Raw genomic sequence first — 23,476 nt, forward strand, 5'->3', positions numbered from 1 at the left:
TGATTAATCATTCATCACAGCCATTATTACGATTAACTTGATTTATATAGATGGATACACACACACACACACACACACACACACACACACACATACACACACACTGCGTAGGTGGTGACATCCATCCATCCATTCATCCATCCATCCATCATCTTGTCTACAGCCGTTTCTCCACCATGTGGGTCACGGCTCCGCTGGAATCTATACTAAATAGCTATGGATGAATGACGGGGGACACCCCGGATGAGACACCAGCTCATCACAGAACCACACAAAAGACAAACATCCACTCACGCTCACACCTACAGACACTTTGGAGTGACCAGTTCACCTAAACTCCTTGTTTATAAGGTGGGAGGAAGCTGGAGAACTTGAGGGGAACCCACCCAGACACGGAGAGAACATACAAAATCCCACAGAAAGGAATCGAACCCGAAGCTGTGCCGCAACAGCGATACCTATTGTGCCACTGTGCTGCCCATACAGGTAATAATACAGCTTTATTTTTAATGGCAATGTACTACACTAACAGCCTCTTTATTAGATTTTCTCTCATTTTACAACCACATTTTATTGCATTTTGACTCATTTAAATATTATACAGCAGTTACCTGATTATCACTTTGCTCAAGGACACACAGACAAATTTTTATTAGATTGCAGTATGGTCGATGTTGAAGGAAATTCAGTGCATCTACAGAATAGCAACTCACAGTGTTCCGGCTCAAGGACGCTTGTGAAGGCCAGATGGGCTCTGAATGGTCATGTAACTTCCTTTTATTCTGCCCTATTATGTTCCTGTGCAGCATGTTGCACGGACTTACTTCATGCATCGGGAGTAGAGCTGGCATCGAGCCACCGGAACTCTGACCACACAGGAGGGGAAGGCAAGGAGCAAAGTGTGGCTCGCCCGATCCAGAGTCAGAGACAACAGCTGCCTGGCCTGTGGAGAGTCTTCAGCACACCTGCGAAACACACGCATACATACACACATTATAAATAGGCAGGCACACATAACAAGCAAAAAATGCATTAGGCAGGTTCAATTACCAGACTGCACATAAAGCTCTCACATCCCTCTGACCATTACAGCATGTAACAAACATTTCTTATGACTGCATGTGAAAAACAGCCCGACGTAAACCATTATAAAAATAAAAGATAAAAGCAACGAGAGGCCAGTCTGTGCAGCCAGATGTGTCAGCGTCAATCTAAATAATGCTCTGAGCCAATTGAAAAGGTTTGAGAGGTCGGCCGGCCATTGAAAAAATAGCAGCCAGGAGCCTAATTGCTTCTAATCGGCACTTAAAGCCACAACAGCCGGAACCAACCTGCCTCTGTGCCGAGGATTTATACCTTTTTATTCACATGTGCACTCATGCACCAGTGGTATCTCGATGGTTTATGGTAATAACATTGCAGCAGACCCTGAGTCATTAAAAAGAATCTATCATTCTGATAAGGCCAAGCTGTGAGTTATTCTTCACAGACAATACCACAGAAAGCCACGAGAAGAAAATAAGACGGGAGCAAGATCAGGGAGAGAAAAGTGAGGATATAGCCTCTATTAGTGTTGCATCTCTTTCAGATTCATTATGGCAAACAGCCTAACCAGTGATTTCATCTGTGCTTTGAATGTGTTAGCAGCCCTCCTTCTGTGTGGCCTGGATTTTATTATCAGGCACACGAAATGGCTTCGTCTGTATGCTAGGTGAGGTTGGGGGTGGCCTGACCTAGAGCATGAAAAATAGATGTGGTAGTGTTCTTTCTCCTGATTAGCTGGACGCCTGCTGTGATAGCTGGACTGTCACTGACCTCCTGGTGGGATTACCATGCTCACCAAATTATCCCTAAAATACTGGGTTCAGTCCACAACAACTAATTTAGAACACATTCTATTCGCCATCAGCATCCCTTACTTTTTAACAGTGAAGCAGAGAAAAATAAGTTGTGACACAAAATGGCAAATTGGTGCACACATGGTGTAGGGGTGGTGAAAGACAGGAAGAGCATTACTAAATAAAAAGTGAGACACCATTAACACATTGGATTCTGACTTTGATTGAATCAGATTTGACTCTGCTGCACAGATTAAGTGTGTTTCCAGTTAGTTGGTTCAAGAAACACGTAGTAAAATATCTATTATTAACTTAATTACCCGCCAAACGTGTCTGCATTGTGCGCCGTCCGCCACATGGAACACCGTATCTCAACAAAGAACAAAGACCAAACACGAAAAATGAAAACTTTTTGTAGCCGGCATTCATTACATAGTAATGGGGATGTAATGAAATCTCAAAGCTGCTTGCTCCCTGCAAAATGCTAATTACATAGGTACAAGAAGTCCAATCGACTCCAATCTTTTGTGAAGCTCCAGATATTAAATATAATTTAGCTTCAGACTGAAGATAAGAGGTAATTTTTCCCTGACATTTTGTCATTTTTGTTGAGATAAAGGACAATGTGATTTTATCATCATTTCATTATTTTCGGATGTTTTTCCATTATGCAGTATGTCTCAACCTCATTAAAAGATCTTAAGATTTCCTGATAATAAAATTATCCTTCGCTCCTTTTCCTTTCTGTTTGCCCTATTTGTATTGCCAACACAGGTTTGTATCATCTCAGCACAAATACGTGTATCTCTGAAGAATCACTGAGGTTTTCTGCATAATTTAAGACACTCCATTTTTCAAGGACATGTCACACATTTTTTCCCTTTGGTAATGCGTTGCACCACTGGCTCCTTTGTGGTGTATACTTCAGCCTTAGATTTCATTTAACACTTTCCTTACCTCTGCTATTGTATAAACCAGTCAATGTAACCATACATGTGAACATGTAGAAGTGGTTCTGATGTTTTCAGAAATACCAGAAATGAGAGCCTGGATCTATCAAATGCTAAAAACAAAAAACAAACAACAACAAAAAGTCAGCAGTCCTAAAGCTCACTCGGTAACAATGTCACGATGAGAAGAAGAAGTCTAAATTCTATTTATAGAACAGTTCAACGTAAAAATTGGTTTAATTCACTGTGATGTCTTACTTATCAGGGTTGAATCCCTCCAGTTCTTCTAGGAAGATGTTGCTATTAGTAATCGTGTTGTCCTGGTTGGGCATAATGAGGAACTTGAGAATGGTCCCTCTGCTTGACCCGAGGAACAGAACGGTCCGGTTCCTGTAAGGCCCTGCTTCTGTATCCACCACAATCTTGTTCAGTTGGTATCTGTGCAGACGGATATCAGGGATCACATTAAAACACAGAGCTGCATGGTTCACTTGAGATTTTTCCTTCAATGAAGGCTAAAAGGAGGCAAAATTATTATTTAAATGCATTACAACTAATGGGTTTAGGTGTTTAATACACTCTTGTGAGTTTAAATCATTATATGATTTTTTGTTTCCTTGAGTCACTTCAAAATTAAATCAATTCCGCAGAGAAGAAACTCCACATCAGATTTGCATAATAAACTAATTATCCCAGACATTCAGTCATTAATAATATCAGTCAAGTAAATGGGCACAACTTGAAACAACAGCTGAAGTGTTGCTGAACACAATCCTGTGTGTCTGAGTCAACATGTTGTGCCAGGTGTTTAACATTCCATGTGCATCTATCTCTATAACACTCTGGTGGCTGATCATCAGTGGGACTCGTACAGTAAACAGTGGAGAGAGACGAACACAATGCATGCATTTAAGTGAGACCTGATGCTCTACAGCTGCTTGTCTACTTTCACTGTCTTTCAAATCAGGATATCATGAACAGGAGGAGTCGCCTGTTTGTTTGCATACATACAATATATTCATGCATCTTTTCAACCCTGTCTCTGGCAATAAAAATCATAATTTAGTCGGGTCAACTAATATATGTTTCCTGAACTCCAGTGAATTTAAATTGAATTAATATTAATAAAATCAGTAAGTAAAGCGTCAAAACACAAATCGAAAAACAAAATAAATTGTTGATCAGTTGCAACAAACTTCATTTATTAAAATAAATAATGTATTAATCATGAATGAGCTCATATTGTCTTGACAAAATGTTTTGCAATATAAAACATTTTATATTACAAAACATTTTATTCTAACATTTTATTCTGATTATTCCCACACTAAAAGTGTGGGGAGAACACATCTGACATCAGGGACCAAAGTTTGCATCCTGAGCCTCAGGTGCTGTGAGATTTCTTTACAATATATAACAATAACTTCATTATTAGGGATGAGTGAGTACACCACTATCTGTATCTGTATCTGTTCAGCCAACTAGATTATCTGTATCCGTATCTGTAGTCGGAATGGGCGGTGCTTAAACCGGAAGTAGGTGTGGTTTGACCGGAAATGGGTGGGGCATAAATCACTACATTATTTTAAGTATAAAATTGATATGGTTTGATCACATGTTGCTATATTTATTGTTCATTTTAAACTATTTACAAAACAGCATCGAAACTGAGATTAAATGAAATTAATTAAATTACTGATCACAAAAGTAAGAGAACTATTTACAGAACAAGGTTTTTATGGAACTGTGTCAGAACATGAATATTCTTAAGTCCATGAATGAATATTTACCGAAGAGCCTCAGAACTGTGATTCGACGCTTTTGATCACAATAGTAAAGGAACTATATATAGAACGAGTAAACACAAAATGCATTAATGAAGTGCATGCAATAGGAAATTATCAACTACGAAGTATGCATGAACAAGAATTGTCATACTTAACAAAACTTTTCATTTTTTTCCTTCTTTTTCAGTTTAATTTTTTTTAATAATCAAACTGGGGTTGTTTTTTTTTAATTATTTATTTTTAGCATCTAATGTTCTTGCCATTTATTTTTAACATAAAGTTAAACAATGTTGATTGCAGTGAGTGAGTGTGTGAGTGTGTGTGTGTGTGTGTATGTGCACTGTCTCAGTTAAAATATTTATAAAGTATAGAATTATTAATTTGAACAGAGTTTAGAACAAACAGCTGAAAAGAAAAGACGAGTGGAGGCGGTGGTTAAATGCACGCGTACGTGCAACAAACAAACAACAAGAAAGTTCACCAGGTAACCAAACCGAAATAGAGGCAAGCTGAAGAAAACCTAAGAAGAAAGACGTGAGGAACAGTAGAGAGATCAGTAAATGTCTGCGTGTGCCGGAGTGGGACAGGAACAAACTCCGCTTTAACCTCAGTCTGTGGGGAGGGGCGGGAAGTATGTGTGACTGGCCAATCACAGAGCGTGAAAACAGTCAGGATGATTTTCCTTCAGTCCGATCACGAGTATTAATGGGTTTTATTTGTATCGTACTCGTTAAAAATACGTTATCCGTACCGGATACTTGTATGAAACGAGTATCCGGCTCAACCCTATTCATTATGTACCGAAACATAGCCATTAAAAACCTTTATTATGCTTTAATATCTGTTATGAAGGCTGTATTGTAAAACAAAAGCAAGGTATATTACAAAAACATGCATAAGGCATTATTGCATACGTAGTTTTTTTGTATGCCGCACTACTTATCGGAGTCCAGACTCACCTGACCATGGTTCTGACAATCCAGGGTCTCTGCCCAAGAGACGGGACAGCTTCATCCATTAGCGGGTGGGTCTTGACAAAGTTGAGCATCTCATCAGGGAAGGAGTTCGAGGAATTAAACCTGGAACCTTGAACGGCGCAGCCTCCTGGTCTGAAGATGCGGAAAGTTGACACACGATCAGCAGACATAGCGACATAATCTTTTTCTGAATACGTTAGTATAGAATGGTTATGTGACTGAGCCGTCTTGATGCTCAGAGCTTTTCATTGAGAGACTATCCAAGCAAAAGAGGCTCGTTTTAGATAAGAATTTGCAGAAAATAAGTTATAGCTAATAGAATTCCCAAACCGTACTGAACATTTCTGTAAACTGTTACCACACACACCACACTCAAAATTCTGTATTCTTTTTACAGTAGTCCAATGGCAACCTGAACACAGGTGCACAAACATGATTGGATCCAATTTTACCTTGGATTTGGGATGATTTCATCTGGAACAGGTGTCCAAATAGACTCTGGTGATTTCTGCTCCTTGAACCTCCCATCAAACACCCCAGCCAGCTGCTCCATGTCAAAGGCACACACCGCTGAACCTGGGATGCTGCGGAGGCAGACAGAGAGAGGTGAGACAGGGATAGATTGAGACACAGACTGTGATTTGAGAGATTGAACACTTTGAACTGATACAAAACAACTGCCAGTACTGGGCTTCACTTTCAACAGTGGTGCACTCAGAGTAAGTGATGGAAAAAGGAAAGATAAGGCAGGTAATACCTAGGCTGAAAAATAGACTGTGATACATGAAGAGCCAACGCTAAAATACAAAAAAAACCACCTTAAAACAGAGGATTGTGAGCTTGAGGACGGAACAGGCACCCAGCGAAGATGACAAATTGGATTTTGACTGTACATATTTTGACATTCATTGCCGGAACACAAAGGATATTGTTACTGAGATGGAAAGAGAAACATGATAAGATGGATGCTGTCAACTCCCTGGGTGAAGAATAGATATGCAGCGGATGCTATACCCAGATTAGTCCCATGAAAAGATCTTGGCTGGAATTCATGGGAAACAAAGTGAAATAGGAAATGAGTCACTGAATATTCTTCCTTTTAAACAGAAGGGGAAGATTCTCATAACCCCCCCCCCCCCCCCCCAAAAAAAAAACCCCAAAACAAAACAAAAAACATTCCTGTAAGACTCATGGTGCACTGAGGATGTTTAACTACTCATGAACCCCCCTCCCAAGAGGGATCACAACATCTGCTCCACGAAGTGTTGATGGACCGCACACAAAGACAAACACACACAACTACAGACAACAAACAGACACGATTCATCAGAACTCCTCTCCGAGTCGGACGCCACGCTCGTGTGTTCTGACCAAAGGAAGCAGAGAGGAGAAGTGCGTCAAGATGAGATAATGAGACAAGCAATGAGTTTTTACATGAAACACCCCCCCCCCCGCTTCCTGCTCTGAGACTCGGCCCTCAGCAGTGAGTGTGTCCTTGTAAATGACTTGTGGTGTGTGCGGCGTGAGAACGGGTGACTGAGTGCTAATACCTTGATGATTCAAGCAAATCGAAAAAACCTGACAGATTGAATCACCTGCAACCTGCTGCTCCATAAATCCCACACATGTTCCATCTGTTCCTTATCTTCTTTCCCTTCTATCCATCTTGAAAAAAGAAAAAAGGTGATTTTGTTTTATTTTTTTAGGGCATGCCCCCATGATTCTACAGAGGAGTTTCTGTTGGAGTGCCCCTTTGAAAGCTTCTGAAGGGTTTGTTTGTGAGGGCAGTGCCAGCAGGCTAGATTCTGGTTTCAGCGGGGAGCCGTGCTCTCCTGATTTGATCAGGCTACACCTTCTCCTTCGGTACGCAGCATCCACAGGTCAGGATGTGACTAAACTGGGAGCCGTGTTGTGAAGCTGAAGGCATCAGGAACACAGGCACCAGATGTTGTGTGTGACACGTCTGCCAGCTCTGCATCGGCGCCAGCCCCACTTCCATTCTCTACCTTGTAACCCCTCCTGTCTTCCTTTCTGGTGCAGGTCACCGGGTTTGCCCCTTTGTGTTTAACAGAAGGAAACGCCTCAAGCTTTTTTAATCCATGAATGTTGTTTTCACACCCATTGCATTTGCATTAATTCCACACTTTACACGCCCTCTCTGCCTGAAGCATTTTGTCCTACTTTCACTCGATCTTCTTGATGGAGGCTGAGTGACAGCCGTCCAGACTTAACGTATGGGGTGTCCACTGGAGAGGGGCTGCTGCGGCGGAAGCTAAAACACTTCCTCTCTGTTTAACAAGCTCACTGACAGCTCGGAATAACACCGTCCTTAGAGACACTGGATGGAGGAGGAGAACAAGAAAAGGAGAAGAAGGTTGGAGTCAGTGGAAGTTTCATTCTCTTTTAATGAGGGGTTTAACTCACATTAAAATGTGACATTTCCTGCGTGAATGTGGCATTAATTATAATTTAGGATCAAGTGTTTTCAACCTTAAAGGTCAGACATCTACAACAGTCTATTTTTCTAGTTGGTATACACTTTGATACTTAACAGATATATTTGTATATCTTCTTCGATCAGTTTCACCATTTTTTCCAAGCCTTTTGTTTTTGTCAGTTTTAATGATCACCTTCATTTTATTTTATTTTTTTTCCAGCCCATTTGATAAAGAGCCAGAAGAGTTTCACACAAACTCTGTTATTTTATTTTTTTTTAAATCAGCAACAACAATTTGTTGTTCCATGACGAAGCAGACCTGGCAATGAGCAAGAGTTGAATGAGACGATCAATATCCCTCATAGCTGGACAGAAAGTTTCAAGTTTCATGCTGAACCCTTTCAACTTAAGACTTAATTATGATTCTCTTCTGCTATTAAAAGCATTTCCATTTCTCAAGCCCTAGTTATGTGTTGAACTCTGTATTCCAACGCTGCCTGTTCTTGTTGTCTATGCCTGGTGGTGGTTTTAGTGGTGGCGGTGGGGTGACTGGTTTGAACGACCGTACATCCTCCGCCGTGTCACACATCTCCTGGCATCTGGAAACCTGCTCTCCTCCTGCTCCTTGTCCTCCTCATTTCGTCCGGCTCTGACGTGTTTTGCCAGAGGGACGTTCTGCTGACTGACCCTCTCACGCGTCTTTTTTTTCTTCACAACCCAAAAAAACCAAACACGTACTCCTGCTCTCAAGATGCACTAGATTTTACTTCACTTTGCATGGGATGTTTTGACTGTGTTCCTCTGTGGCTCCATTAAGCCTAATAAGCCCGTATCGGTCCACTCCTGCAGCAACAGACAAACCCAGCCGCCAAAATAATAGCTAAGAAACCATCTAAATTGTTTGTTATCTCTACCATTCCAGCACACCGTGATGATGCTGTGCCTTCCATGTGACATCAATCTGCTGGCCTTTTCCACATATACCCATTTATTTAAATTACTAAATGAGGCAGCAGCAATTTGTATTCTACTTTCAAACATCAAAAAACTCACACATTCTTTCCCTTTCGACTTTTGCCGTCGCTCCATGAGCCTGCTTGACCTCCTGTACATTAGAAACAGGAGGTGCTTAGAAGGAAATCCAAACGCCTCTTTCATCCATCTTTCAGAGGAAGTGCCCGGGGCTTGAGAGGTGGATGCACAACAGAACTGACAACCAGGGAGGGTTTTTTTTTTTTTTACTATGGAAGCACATCTTGCAGACTCCATATAACAGTAAAGGAGCTGGCATGTGGCTGTAAAATCACCCCGGGGGGTATGCGAGAGATAATGAGTGACTTTACATTGTCCAGGGGAGACTCCAGGAGGGCCCAGTAAGACCTCAGCTGCATCTTATTAGCCCCATACAGGAGCCCCATATGAGCTCCATAGGGCCAAATGGCAGGAGAGAATCCCTACTCCTCCACTCCTCCAGGTTCTGCTTCACGCTGTTCTCACCTCGCGCTACCAGCCAAAGTAATTTGTCTGGCAAGCACTTAGCCAGTGTGGCGCAGTGGGCCACATGGGGCCAGTGTGAGTTTTGTAAACCACCTCACACCTCACTTTGTGTTCATTTTCCTCCATCACACACATCCTCACCCATCCATCTAAATCTCTGCTTTCTTTCTCTCGGCTGGCAGTTGCTGAGAAAAAGATCCAGTGGCAGTTTACGCAGGCAGGGGTTTGTGCTCAGGTCGTTCTCCTCTGTGTATGCTGTAAATGCTGATATCTGGGAACCATTTTGTGTATGTGTGTGTGTGTGTGTGTGTGTGTGTGTGTGTGTGTGTGTGTGTGTGTGTGTGTGTGTGTGTGTGTGTGTGTGTGTGTGTGTGTGTGTGTGTGTGTGTGAAGGCAGCGGCCCCTTCTTGCTTTGTTACAAAAACAGTTTCTGATCTCGGGGAGCGAGGTTGCACGTGTTGCCCATTATTGACTTCCTCGCCCTTGAGTTTCTCAGCCATCTCTCTTTCTTCTGTACACGGTCTCCGACTTTAATCTCCTCTTCGTCTTCTCCTCTTTCACATTTGCTCTCTCTCTTTTTCTGACTCCTCACAGGAGGTCCAGAGTCCACTGTGATGCGAGTTGGTGGACAAACTACAGATGGTGTTATGCTGGGACAGGTGATGGTTATGCTGCTGGCTGCGTTTAAGTCGGAGAGCGTATTGATTCCAGACCAGAGACAAATAGCAGCCAGCGGCAATAATTTGTACAAGTTCACTTCAATGCGTTTGCAATACCAGACACAGTAAGGGGTTTAACGGCCATTCAGCGTTAGATGTGTGGGAAATTAAATAAATCCTTGCCTACTGAATACAGAGACATCAGCATAGTTTTGCAACACTTCATTTCAAACTGTGCAAAGCAGGTTTTTCTTTGTGTGTCTCCAAGATTACATGGAGAACATTCCAATGAGCAGACTTTTTTCTTACTAATGAATAAACTAGAAGGGGCCTAAATTAAAATAAGTTATTGCATATGTCCATCAGTCCTATCAAGTGAACTAAATCCTCATTTAAATTCCATCAAGACATTTTGATCTATTTCATGGCTATCTGTTAAAAAATCAACAAAAAGCCATCTTGCAATGTTCAAGAAGAAACCTCAAAGATTTGATCCTGTTTAATACGTGTTGCCTTGTCTTATGTTCAACCCTTCTACCATATTTCATAAAAAGCCATAAATCCTAACAGACAAGCAGACAAACAAGCAAACAATGATGATCGCATTATCTACTTGGCGGAGGTAAAAAGCAGCCTTTTGTAAAAAATTTTAACAAAGCCCTAAACTATTGTGTTACAAAACAGACAGGAATCATGAATGCTATCATCAAGTAACTAGAACATCTTTCTAATACACAAACAAAATGATATTTTATGCATCAAAAGAAACAGAAGAATAATGTGTCTTGCTCAAGTAAATATTTTTGTCACGTTTCTCTCGAGCTCTGTTTCTCTGGTTTGTGGTTTATGTTGTCTTTGGCTCTATAAATACCCCCAGTCTCTGAAAATCCTCAGTTTAACAGGGAGCATCTTTGCTCCGCTCTCACCTTTTTTCAATATAATCTCGTCTTTCCACAAATCACCCTTTTTTGTCCTCACTGAAACATTCCATGTGTCTTAAATTAGTCTGTCCCCACAATCTTGTTCTTCGTATTGCCACACTTATTTCTCTGGAGCTTTGTTGGCCTTTAGGAAGTTTGACTGTCTGACTTCATAGGAAAAGCAACAAATTGTTGTGCTCTACTAAATCTTCAAGGTGAACTGTTTTTTTTTTCATATTGGTTATCTGTCTCAGTCTCCATAGACATGTGATGATGCATTTTTACTTCTGTTCACAACAGCTCTCAGTATCCTTGAATCCCTCTCTTTCTTTCCAGGGAGGAAACGGGCTGAAAGCTGTCAGATGCATCAGCCCTCAAAGTCCACGTTTGTAGACACAGATAAAGCTTTCTATTTAAAGCAGACAGGTAGAGTATTGGTAGAACACTGATTCCCCAACTAGAGTGCACTTATGTTCATGGAAATGTTCTGGAGCAGGCCGAGTAATAATTAAATAAAGATAGTTGAGAGGTGGTGCTTTGAAAAGATTGACAGGCAAATTTGAATTTACAAAATGACCTCAGTTTAAGTCAATGAGAAAACTTGAAAATGTTATTTAGCAAGTGTATAGTTGAAAATGTCGACTAAGTATTACATATAGTGTGAACGTTGAGCTGAAAGTAATGCATACATAATGGGAACATTTTGCTGAAATCAATAGATCAGTTCAAAACAGTCAGTGGTGTTGCTGTGGGTGTGACAGACTGAGCTCCAGAGACACTGACAGAAACGTTTTGGAACCATAGATCTTGTGTTCACATTTTTGGGGCCATTTGAACACTTTTTAGCTGTTTAACAGCTGGTTTCTCTCGGTGACGTACCTGTTGGCGGGAGTGGAGAACACTCCCAGGATGATGTCCCTGCCGTGCATCCTGATGATTGGGCTGGTGGAATGGAGCAGATTAAAGTAGAAGTGGGAATCGCCGGGGACGGAGCAGTTCAGACGGGCCTTCAGGAACGAGGTCCACTGCTTCTCCAGAACACGCTGAGACCCACCTTGGTCACGTTTACACACTCGAGCCACACGTGACACCACCACCTGTGAAGGCATAGAAAATGGTTATAATATAGTACATTCACAAATAACTGACTGTCATATTGTACGTGTTCAGCTCACAAAGTATGCTTCCAAAAAAAAAGCATATTTAATAGATGTTTTTAACACCAGGGTGATCTCCGACTGTCATTTGCATGGTGTTTTGCTAAGTGGGAACTCTGTTTTGACAGATCATTGTTTTATGATAGTAAATTTCTAATCAATTATTCATGAAAATGTCAGTGCATCTCAAATTTGCTTCTTTGAACACTCGGCTCTCTGTAAACATATCAAAGCCTGAGAACTCAAATGAATACGTTTCCACAGATGTTGAATAGATAATTCTTTTAGAGGAAGAGATTTTATAATGCTAATAATTTTTCATTAATGTATCCTAGAGTTTTGTGAGTTGCTATAAAAAAAGCTTTTCTCAAATTAACATCGACATGAGTTGTTTGCTCAGACTGCGGTTTGCTGGATTGGAAATGCAGACAAACAAATATGAGGATGAAAGGTCAGTGAAGCTGTCAGAACAGACTTGATATTGTCATCCAAATAACTGCAGGGATGTGAAATATCGTCATCTCCTTCCCAGTTGTTGCATTTTCACAAAAAACATGTTTCACTGCAGTCGCTCCTGAATGGACAGCAGCTCCTTTGCGTGAATGCTGACAGTTCAGAGGGTAGGACGGACAAGTTTCCAGCAAAACAAAGTTCATACCTTCTCCAGGTAATTGAACTCCATGGCTATCTCTCGGAAAAAGAAGTAGATGTGAGGTCCCCACTCGACAGCGCTGACAAAATATGGCTCTGAAGACAGAAAAAAAGGTGAGGGAAGAAGGGGAAAGTGCAAAAGAGAGATTTATTGAGATGCGAAGAGCTTAATTAAATATAGATGAACTATGAGAAAGCATAAAGCAAACAGTGTCTCCATTTGCAAATGCATCATTCACTCCCGCAACATCAGGGCAACATGAGGGCAGTGAAACCGAGACACAGAACACGCTTAATTTCATTACACGGTGAAAGGGGATTTCACACCAAACAATAAGCACATTATGACTCCCTGATGCTCTGGAGGGCTCTTCAGATAATTCCACCCAGGACCGGCTCACGCAGATGTGTCTAATATTATGAATTATCTTTATTTTTGAATTGTCGTCGGTAGAAAAAGACCCGACAAACTGTCAGGGTTCTGCAGCTTTGACAGCCTTGTGTCCAGTAACCTGACCACAGAGACGTCAAGCTGCTGTCTCAGCCGTATGCTACTGACACATATCGATTCTGTGTGCTGCTAAGTGATGTAGACACATTCAAAAGATCGGAGCAATGCATCGACAGAAGATGTACTGTACTTTGAGCTTGTGCACTTATATGTGTGTTAAAGCGCGTATAAACACACTTAAACAGGCGTATGGGAGCAGGAATAAACCAGAATACGTCCGGAGGTACCTCTGAACCACTTGGAGTCATGCTTGATGGTGCGCAGAGCGGGACTGTCCCCCAGGCTACGGTAAATCACAGCGTCGATGGCCAGGAAGTCTGTCACCGTGGCCGTGAACAAATTTGTCACTGAAACACAAACATGAGATAACAATGGAGTGACTTCAAATAATTGATTTAGAGCGAGCATTATCACTTTATTACAGTCCTGTCTCATAAACAGAAGACCACTCAAAAGCCTGCAATAACATACAGTAATTGCAAATTTGCTGCATTTCTTAGATTGTTACTCTGACTCATTCGATGATAGTTGAACAGTAATGGGTTCTTAAGGTTGGTGGATAATGCTTTTAAATTCATTATACAGTATGTAGGGCTCTAAATATGATGATGGTGATGAATAAAAATGGGAGAATTCTATTGAGGTTTCAGTTTGTTGTGAGTTTGAAGATTTTGTGGTGGAGAAATGGTTTGAACCCAGTAAGGATTAAAAGGACAGGCGCGTCTTACCTGCAAATAAAGCTACATTGGCGTGTTTGGGGTCATAAGGGCACCTCGCCATCCCACTGACCGTGTCTCCTACCATCTCTAGAGTGTCTCCCTGTTACATCACACGCACGCGCGCACACACACACACACACACACACACACAAACACACACAAAAACAAACCGACACAAGCATTCATCAGCGAGTGCCAAACAATGCAAATGAATCTACAGCAGCATTGTGAAAACAAGCAACAAAGACCAATGGCAATTAAAGATTGTTACCCTAAGTGCAAACTAATGATTCACTGATGGTAATTAGGCCCGGTACAAGAACAGAGCCATTCTCTCATGCATAAATAAAACAGTCAAGTACACACAAACATACTTCTGCACAAATCAAGTTTTAATCTCTTACTTAAAAACACACCGGTGTGCAGAGTAAAATCTCTGTGCACATCATTAACGAACACACACTTTGCCATCAGCGAGCTACTCCGATAGCAGAGACTAATTCTCATCAACAGTTGAAATTTGTAGGTGTTATTTCATTAAAGAGCATCTATAAATAAAACAGTAGCTAGCATCACTAACTAGTCTCCAGAGAAACAGACAGCCTCACAGGTACAGACAGGTGTGTTATAAGCTGTTACAGAATGTCATTAGTGACACTGTTCCACTGTTCCTCTATGTCGGAAATATGACAGGCTGAAAATAACACTTATCACAAAAGGACTTTGATAGTTAAAAGTTTTTCTCTGGCTGTCTCTAACTCCACTCTGCCTTCATCCCTTATTTAATTCTCCAAAATGATGTAACAGCAGTCGAGTCAATGACAATTTATCTGCAGTTTTTCCACCCCAAGTTTGAAAACATTACTGTATTTGAATGAGGCAGGTTATCGGTATGAACGTGGAGCTCAATCTGCTGCACGCATGGAGGATTCGTAGCATCAGACTCTGGTTAAGAGATTTTGGATGGAGTTGAGGAAATATTCAGAATGTGCTGTGTCTCATTGTTTGAAATACGGCAGTCAGCACTTGTAGCTCAAAGCTCTCTGCTTCCAACTGGGGAATTACGTTACGCTTTACTTCATCACTTCCAAAACGCAGCTAAATAAGAAACATAAAGGTTCTTTTCTGCATTCTTTGTGCTCATCTTATCAACTGTCATTGATTACATGATCAGCAGGGATAAATAAATCGTGGGGAGAACAGGTCGGTGTAAATCAAGGTAAGGTACAGCTGTACTGCTGACTCTTGTCGTGCTTTACTCACGGTGTAGTTGGCACAAAGAGGGTTGAAGGCGTTGGTCCCACACACAAACAAGCCTCCTCGTCTGCTGAGCAGCACCTTCATGAAATTGCGACATTCATCCTGCAGGAAGAGAATGAAGTTAAAAGAGGAAGAGCTTAACACGCAGGAGGCTTAAAACTGAAGGGAAGAAATAGAAAAGGATGCAAATAGAGCAAAAAAACTGGTTTATTTTTCAAAGCTTGATTATCCAAAGGGCTCTGTGAAATGAAGCTTTTCTCTCGAATGATGTGTGGAATTATCAGACCATTAACACTGTCAATCACGGTGATACGGTCTGAATGTGAATGCTTTATGAGTCTAGCTCTTCACATGTAGACATACAGAGCCGCTAATCCAAACAAACGTCAGGATTTCGGAACAAGCAACCTTTCTGAGATGACTTTCTCCACTGCGTTGCGTCAAACTCCGTGAAACTGGCTTAATTATTAAGTCTTCTTTAAATTTTTTTTAATGTTTATTCTCAGTCTTGTGAGCACCAGATGGCTTAAAGGGGTCAATCTATGTCCAAAGCAGAAATACATCTTCATACCTGCAGTACTGTTTATCCTACGATAAAGTTTTGATGTAAGTCACCATGGTTTGATATCAGTTGTAGAGTTGTATGTTGTCACTCAGATAAAATGGATCTTCATGGGGCTTAAATTTGTACCAATGCGCCCAAAAAAAAAATCATGTGAAAAACCGAATTGTGATGTCTCTTTTAAGACATTTTGGGACAGTTTATCAAAATAACAAATGTCCTTAATGTGTTCAAAATTAAGAAAGCAAAGTTTTGGTCTCAGGTTTTCTGTTTTTCCCCACTTTGTTTCTCCACTCATGGGTTAACTAGATTAATAGTTTCCCAATGTGTGAAAATGTGGATTCGTGAACTGTCCTTCAATGTGCGTGCAAAACAGCATGGATGCAACAAGTTCAACAAAAACAAACATCAAACCAACAAATAGATCAGAAGAAGATTGTGTTTGTCATTTGGACTCTTCTGGCTTCAATGAAGATGACATCTAACAAAAAGAATTCAAATATAAACACTGCAGAAAAACAACTTCAGCGACCAAAGGTATTGCTACAAATTTATTTCACCATTTGGAACAGGAATGACAAACATGACAAAAAAATAAGAAACCGATTATTGATCATAAAGTTAAAAGTCTGCAATAAGCATATCACTAGTATTGACTACACTAGACATCTGGTTTGGTATGTGACTGCATGAGTGTGTGTGTGTGTGTGTGTGTGTGTGTGTGTTGCCAGTGAGTGATGATCTACAGAGGGTGGCTGTCGGCCAGCAACACCCTCCCCAAACTACTAGTGTCCCAGTCAGAATGGCACCAGCTTTGCCCCTCACACACACACACACACACACACACACACACACACACACACACACACACACACACATACACACACACACATACACACACAGACACACACACCAGATGGGTTTGACTTCAAGAACACCGCTTGAACTGATGTCACTGGAAGGAGAAGAAGGCAGCAGCAGAAGGAGCCGTGGTGACAGCGTTGATGTCAAATGTCAGTCTGACGCTCCACCCGACACCCTCGTGCGACTCCACCTTCCCCACGTCACTCCCTGCGGGAGTCTTGTTTTTAAAACAGCCCGATAAAAAAAAAAAAAGTGTAATACAGAAAGTGTTTTCACGTGTGAGTATGTGTCGGGGTGCATGGGTTGTGTCAAGTGCAGGGTGTAAATTTCCAATGGTGACAAATGGAGGAGTGGCGGTGCCAGTATTTTGCCTGTGTATGTGTGTGTCACTAACCCCCCAAATGCAGCATGTGTTCATGTGTGTGCGCCCTGCACATATCTGTTCCTGTGTGTATCTGCGGATCACAGCACAGATGCATGCTCACGTGTGAGAATCATTTGCATGCTGTTTATGGTGGAGTTGCAGTCTGTCAGCCTGGTCAGAGCTGTAATCAAAAAGCCAGATGAAGCGCTCTTAATAACAACCCTGTCCAACTGCCAGCATCTCACAGAGAGGAGTAAATACTTAGAGGAGCCAAACCACTGTACAAATCTGAACATTTGGTGGTGCTTGCATATAAAATTAAATACGTCATGAGGACAGGATGAAAACAAGGGTTTTCATCTCTTGTAGTATTCCTGGCATTGTGATTTGATTATAAATTTCAAGCTGTAGACATCAGTGTTTCCATCCATTCATCCTTATTCATCTGTTCCAGAGGAATCCTCGCTGTACCTCCAGGTAGTTAATCAAAGAACAAAGTTTAGAGTTTTCTTTCCACATTAAAAATTAAACCTATCCTACATGTTCAAGCAGTGAATAAATTAAATGCACAGTTACATATATAAATTTAAATGCTGCATCTCTTGTCTCCCCTCTGCCACCCTCCCACGTCTCTGCTCCCTTTCTGCTGGGCAGATTCCAAACGAAATGCCACCTGTGCAGGCTGGCAAGCCTTCTCAAGACACAAATGACTGCAGGCCTCCTCCTCCTCCTCTTCCTCCTCCTCTTCCTCCAGCTCCTCCTCCTGCTCCTCTCACTGACACAAGCTCGGCTCTGAAAAATTAATCTAGAGCAGGAGGACACGTCTGAGAGTAAATATGGATGGAGATATTAACCTGGAGGGTTTTATATCTGTCAGGGGAAAGTTTGCATATGTGAATATACATTTAGATGAACTGGGTGTTACACAGGCTGCGTGTTTTTAATTAAGTTTGGTTCTTCATACAGATGTCCACCAAACTAGTTCTACATCACAGATGTTCACGTTCATCAGGCAAGTGCATTCCTCCCTCTGTCAGTTCTTAGCACTGAAACAGACATTTTCCTCATGTGCACTCAAACGCATACATAGAAACATAAATGGAAATCATCACACACACACATATAGTCAGAAGATCAACAAGTTCTTTGTTGCTACAACACATCTGCTCAAAATGACCTGCAGCAGTCAGACACCATTAAAGCTGAGGAGACTCCACACTCTGCATCTGCTTTCCATCTTTTGTCCGGAATTTAACCTTTAGTTTGAGATGATAAACAATGTTTCATTCAGCCTACACCTGAGCTCAATGTTTGTTTTAATGATCAGGCTTATAAAAAAAACAAAAAACGTAAATGAACATCATTTTTACCTCTGGCTACAATCAGCATTCCTCTGTTCAGAGTAACCTAAATACAAAACAGATTCATACATCATAAAATCTTCTGCTCGTTTCTCTGCTTTAAGAGCAACTGCAGCATTTTTCTAAGGCTCATAAAAGTTATCATGATGACCTGTTTTAGTAACGCTCTTACAATAGGAGCCATCTAAGGCAGTACATCAGGGGGTCGTATTTAGCAAGCTGCTCCTCTAAATCTCAAAACTTTCCATTACATGCCTGGCTGGTCCCCTGATGTTAGCAACCAGGGAGAAGAGAGCATTGCTCTGCCAAGAGCCGCCATTGAGCCAGAACTCTCCCACTCGCACGCACACATAGACACACACACACACACACACACACACACACACACAAAGGTTTGGCAAGTCTTCCACTCTCCTCATTAACAACAAGCTAGTCATTTCCAGAAAAATCCCTGACGCATTGTTTTGACAGCAGAGACTCTCTGACAGGAAGAACCTGTGCGTTGATGTTGGTGTGTAAGCATGTGGAGGACAAATTAAGAGCAGCGCCAAATTAGTAGTAATGTGTAGTTCTCCATGCTTCAGTCTTGTTCAGCGTGTTAAAGTTAATCCATGTCCCATGTTCCTCTCTGATGATTATTCTAACTGACCGTACCACAGGCCACAAACGGACGCAAGGACGGCAATGAGACAGGGAGGAAAAAGTGAGATAATAGAGATGGAAGGAAAAAATACAGAAAAAAGGGGGGGGGGGAGTGAAGAACAGAGAAACAGAGATGAAGAAAAAAGCTATCGAGTTTTTCCAGAGCAGTCAGCCATGTGGCTTTCTCAGCGATGGAACCGACCTGCAGCTAGACCTTCATCCTGTGGGTGACCTGAGCTCCACTCTCTGGTGGAAACATACACAAACCAGACAGTCACGCATACAAACACTATTACAACCCCTGACCACCCTGAAACTGTTCTAGATAGCTGACAATGTGCAGATACAGAGCTGCAATTTGATGTCACATATTCTTTAGTAAAGAATACATTTGATATTTAACGGTTGCCTGGAGGATGACTGGGAATACACGAAGAGGAAAAAGCAGGCTTTGGTAAGTATTTTGAGATAAATCAGTTTTATTCCCTAAACCTTCATTGAGACAATCTTTAGGCAAAAGAGTATAATAACATCAGACATGCCCTGCACAAGAGAAATGCAGATATATACCGTGTCTCTTAATTACAGCTTATCTTTGAAATGAAAGTATGTAATTCTGTGTAACACAAAAGTTAAAAATATGGTAAGTAAGTGGATGTAATTAACGGTTACCTATACTGCCTCGTATAAAGAAAACTTAACTGCCACCACAGGTGGGTAGACAGGATGGATGCATCACTTTGTCTGCCTCTCTTCTGACCCACAAGCACCCATCACTGGGTAAATCTGGGTAAATCTGGACTCATCAGACCACAGAACTGTTTCCTTTTGCCCCAGAGTCCAATTTTCATGCTCTCTAGCAAATCAAATCTTTTTTTTTTCTTTTTTTTTCTTAGCTTCCTTGATAAGTGGATTTCTAAAGGCTACACAGCAGTTTGGTCTCCATCTCTTGTATTTTCTTCACATTGTGCATAGAAATGACTCTTCTATTAAACATAGTCATGAATTCTACTGTTGATTATTTCTGCTCTGATTGTACCTCACAATTAAGATTTATAAATTAGATGAATGTGAATCTAGATCTAATCTGTCATAATAGAGCAATGGACCGCTTTATAAATGGTGTCAAAAAGATTAATTTGAATTAATTTTGTCCCAGAATTCACAAAAATCCTAAATGAACAGTGAGGACGAAAAAATAGAGGAGTTCTGAAAAGGAGACTGAAAGCTAAGATGACCCTATCCTCAACGTTACCTAAAAATAATACTTCCATGGAAATAACACATAAATAAAATAAGGAAAAAAACAATCCCCAGCTCATTTGGCCCAGTAGAGGCATTTAGGTCAAGCGCTTGAAAACTCAGAGATCCTTAGAGAGCACTATCAATTCAATATTGATCATACAATCTCACTAAGTGATACTTAAAATGATGCCCAGCTGCTCTTTAAAAGTGCTCTATATGGAGCTGCATTTGTTTGCATACTCATACCACATTGACTGTGGTCGATGTGTTGGCAGAGAGCCATCCTCACCCCAACATCCCAACCTTACACTGCTGCTGTCTTCTGCTTTAACAAGACCAGAGAGGTGAGCAGCGAAACAAGGACAGGGGAGTGACAACGACATGAAAAGGGGACCAAGCATGGGCGTTAAAGAGACAACAACAAAAAAAATGACAAAAGAAAATATGATGGGAATATGCGGAGTGACTGACAGCATGGCTGACAGTCACATTCATCAGCAACAGTCGCTTGGGCAACACAAGAGACGGAAAAAGTCAAAAGAATCAGGATATTGAATTTTCAGTCTAATTAGGGTGACTACAATGTCCTTTGTGATCAACCATGCAGAAATATTTAATTACTAAACCAATTATGAGGTAGTGAATGTGTCACACGTGAGACAACCAACACCCCCCCCTCCAAGAATAACAGGACATTTTCTGGAGGTGACGTGGGGGGAAGGAGACGAAGAGAAAAAAACAGATGACAAAAAAGAAATCATGAATATGTATGAACACAGTTTACACAACATATGTAAGGATCATTGATCCCACCTACATGTGTGTGTGTGTGTGTGTGTGTGTGTGTGTGTGTGTGTGTGTGTGTGTGTGTGTGTGTGTGTGTGTGTGTGTGTGTGAGTGAGTGAGTGAAAGAGCCTCCATTTTGTGTGTAAGCATGCATTAGAGTGAGAAAGAGATGACCGCCTGTTAAATATTCATTCAGCTTGAACATGATGAGTGTGATGGCAACAGCGGTGCACATAAACACTTCAGCAATCAAATGCATTTCAAAGCAAGAGCCCCGCAGTAAACACTATAGTTAGGCGTTACATCATAACATTATTGAAATGTGATGTAAAATTTTCATCATAGTACTAAAAAAAAATTGTAATATTTTTCACAGGTTTGACTTTATTCCAGTTCTTAAGCGCTCTATTTTTCTTTTTGAGCAGCAAAATATAGAGGATGTTGTTTTTCACAAGAAGATGGCCGTATAATCAAATATAACAAGTGAAAGGTTTCACCGACTTCAGTTCAGGTAAAATTATAGAGCTAAACCTTCCCAAGCAAAATATTTTGTGTGACATCAAACTGTATTTTTCAAGATGAGCCATCAGCACCAGCATAAACAGGTTCCCCACGGTTATAAATGATGTACTTTTGTTTTCCAGAAAGTTTATGAAAAAAACCAAACAAGTGCTTTATGGTCTCGGCTGTAGTTTGTGTTGTACATTTCCAGACATGTGTCCTCTCATACAGCTGCTTTTGATTTAAAATGAACAGAACTTCATCGTAATATCTTTGAAAAAAATGTGTGACTTCATTAATTTGCTGGATGTTCTTTTGGCTACGAGCGTCTGCACACAGGAAGTGGTTGGTTGACGTGAGTCTGAGCCCAGAGAGCTGACTGAGAGGACCCACCAGCGTTCTTATCGTCCTCACATTGTGACTCACAGCCGAGCAGCGCAGTCATTAGGGGCAAAGAAGAACTTTCATATCTCATTCAGCCCCACAGCTCTCCTCGGGGCTGGCCAACAGGGACCCCTCCACCCCCTCACCCCTTTCCCTTTTCTTTCCTTTTCCTTCTCTCCCCCCATCTCCTCAGCCTAGGTTTTGGGGGGTTTTTTTGTCACTATCCCGTCATCTCCATTGTGTTTCTGTCTGGCACCGTCTCACACAGATTTAATGTCAGGTGTTCTCTCGGTGCGTTAAATAAGTCATTTTTTTCTTTGCCCAGAGGGGACAGAGCCCATGCTTCTGCCTCTAACCACAACCATCACCACTACACACACCCACACGGACCCACAGACAATGAGTATGGGCTGTTTATGTGAGGCCGACAGCAGCGAGGGATGTGTGTGGTGGAGATATAAGAGGTATTCAGGCGTGGGCCGGTGGCTGGTGGCTGCTGGGACGTTTCGCCCCATCTCTTCCTGGCTGCCTCGGCTTCCCTACGCCCACCTGCATTTTCTGAGGGCATAAACCATGTTGGTGGAACAAGTGAGAGAGAGAGTCTATGTGGTTGCCTGTATGCATGTATATGTGTGTGTATGAGTGGGACAGGGGGAGGGGGTGATGTGATAATACATGGTCAAACACCCCTTTTCTCCTTGAGGGGGTGCCAGGAGGCATGCTAGTCAGATGAATGGTGTGAGGAGAACTAAACTCCACAGAGGCAGGTTGAACATGTTCCATAATACTGTGTATAAGAATGAGACACAGCGGTAGAGAAAAGCTCTGACAGACTGGACGTAAAGCCAATCTACAATTCTACAGTCTGTAATCTTCACATAAATCTCCACTTGCATGGGGGTATTATACAGATTTAATGTTCCTCTGCATCCCAAACTTCTTTCAGGAGGCAACAAGACATTGTTGACTAACTCAGAAATTCACTTCCAAACTTCTGTCCAATAAAATATAGTAAAGATCATGTAAATGATTTTGAGGTGATTTACAAATAGAGATGTTATATCAGAGAAAAGCCATAGTTTTGCAATATTGGCTATTTCAACTTATGTTGTTCCAGTTTGAAATGTTTTACATGGTTTAAAATCTCTTTTTATATATTTGATGTACTGTAATATGTTCAGCCATGCTTTGTCCTGCATTTCCTGTTTTATCTTCAGATGTCCTGTCACACATCAGAAAAGGCTAAAAATCGCTGAGCAGCTTTAATATTTAATATTTCTATTTACTTAAATATACATATTTACATTTACTTAAATATGGACCGCATTAGGAAACATTGCCACACTGGTGGCTCAAAGAGTTGAAATCTAATCGGACTCCATAACCATGAAACATTAAGGTCAC

At 41.3% G+C, this 23,476-nt stretch overlaps 1 protein-coding gene across 3 annotated transcripts in view; it reads right to left on the reverse strand.

Moving 5' to 3' along the window:
* sema6bb (sema domain, transmembrane domain (TM), and cytoplasmic domain, (semaphorin) 6Bb) overlaps positions 1–23,476 on the reverse strand; it is a 127,990-nt gene that overhangs the window by 44,027 nt on the left and 60,487 nt on the right. For all 3 annotated transcript variants that reach the window (XR_011036707.1, XM_068318986.1, XM_068318987.1), the window contains exons 6-14: positions 15,367–15,465; positions 14,113–14,203; positions 13,612–13,731; positions 12,881–12,969; positions 11,945–12,162; positions 6,005–6,136; positions 5,535–5,684; positions 3,047–3,226; positions 825–965 (exon numbers count right to left, since the gene is read on the reverse strand). Coding sequence is in view for 2 of the 3 variants with exons in the window: in XM_068318986.1 (XP_068175087.1) it covers positions 825–965; positions 3,047–3,226; positions 5,535–5,684; positions 6,005–6,136; positions 11,945–12,162; positions 12,881–12,969; positions 13,612–13,731; positions 14,113–14,203; positions 15,367–15,465 (1,220 nt within the window). In the remaining variant the exon portion in view is untranslated. The remainder of the gene's footprint in view (positions 1–824; positions 966–3,046; positions 3,227–5,534; positions 5,685–6,004; positions 6,137–11,944; positions 12,163–12,880; positions 12,970–13,611; positions 13,732–14,112; positions 14,204–15,366; positions 15,466–23,476) is intronic.

Source organism: Antennarius striatus, chromosome 7 (assembly GCF_040054535.1).
Source record: "Antennarius striatus isolate MH-2024 chromosome 7, ASM4005453v1, whole genome shotgun sequence".
NCBI lineage: Eukaryota > Metazoa > Chordata > Actinopteri > Lophiiformes > Antennariidae > Antennarius > Antennarius striatus.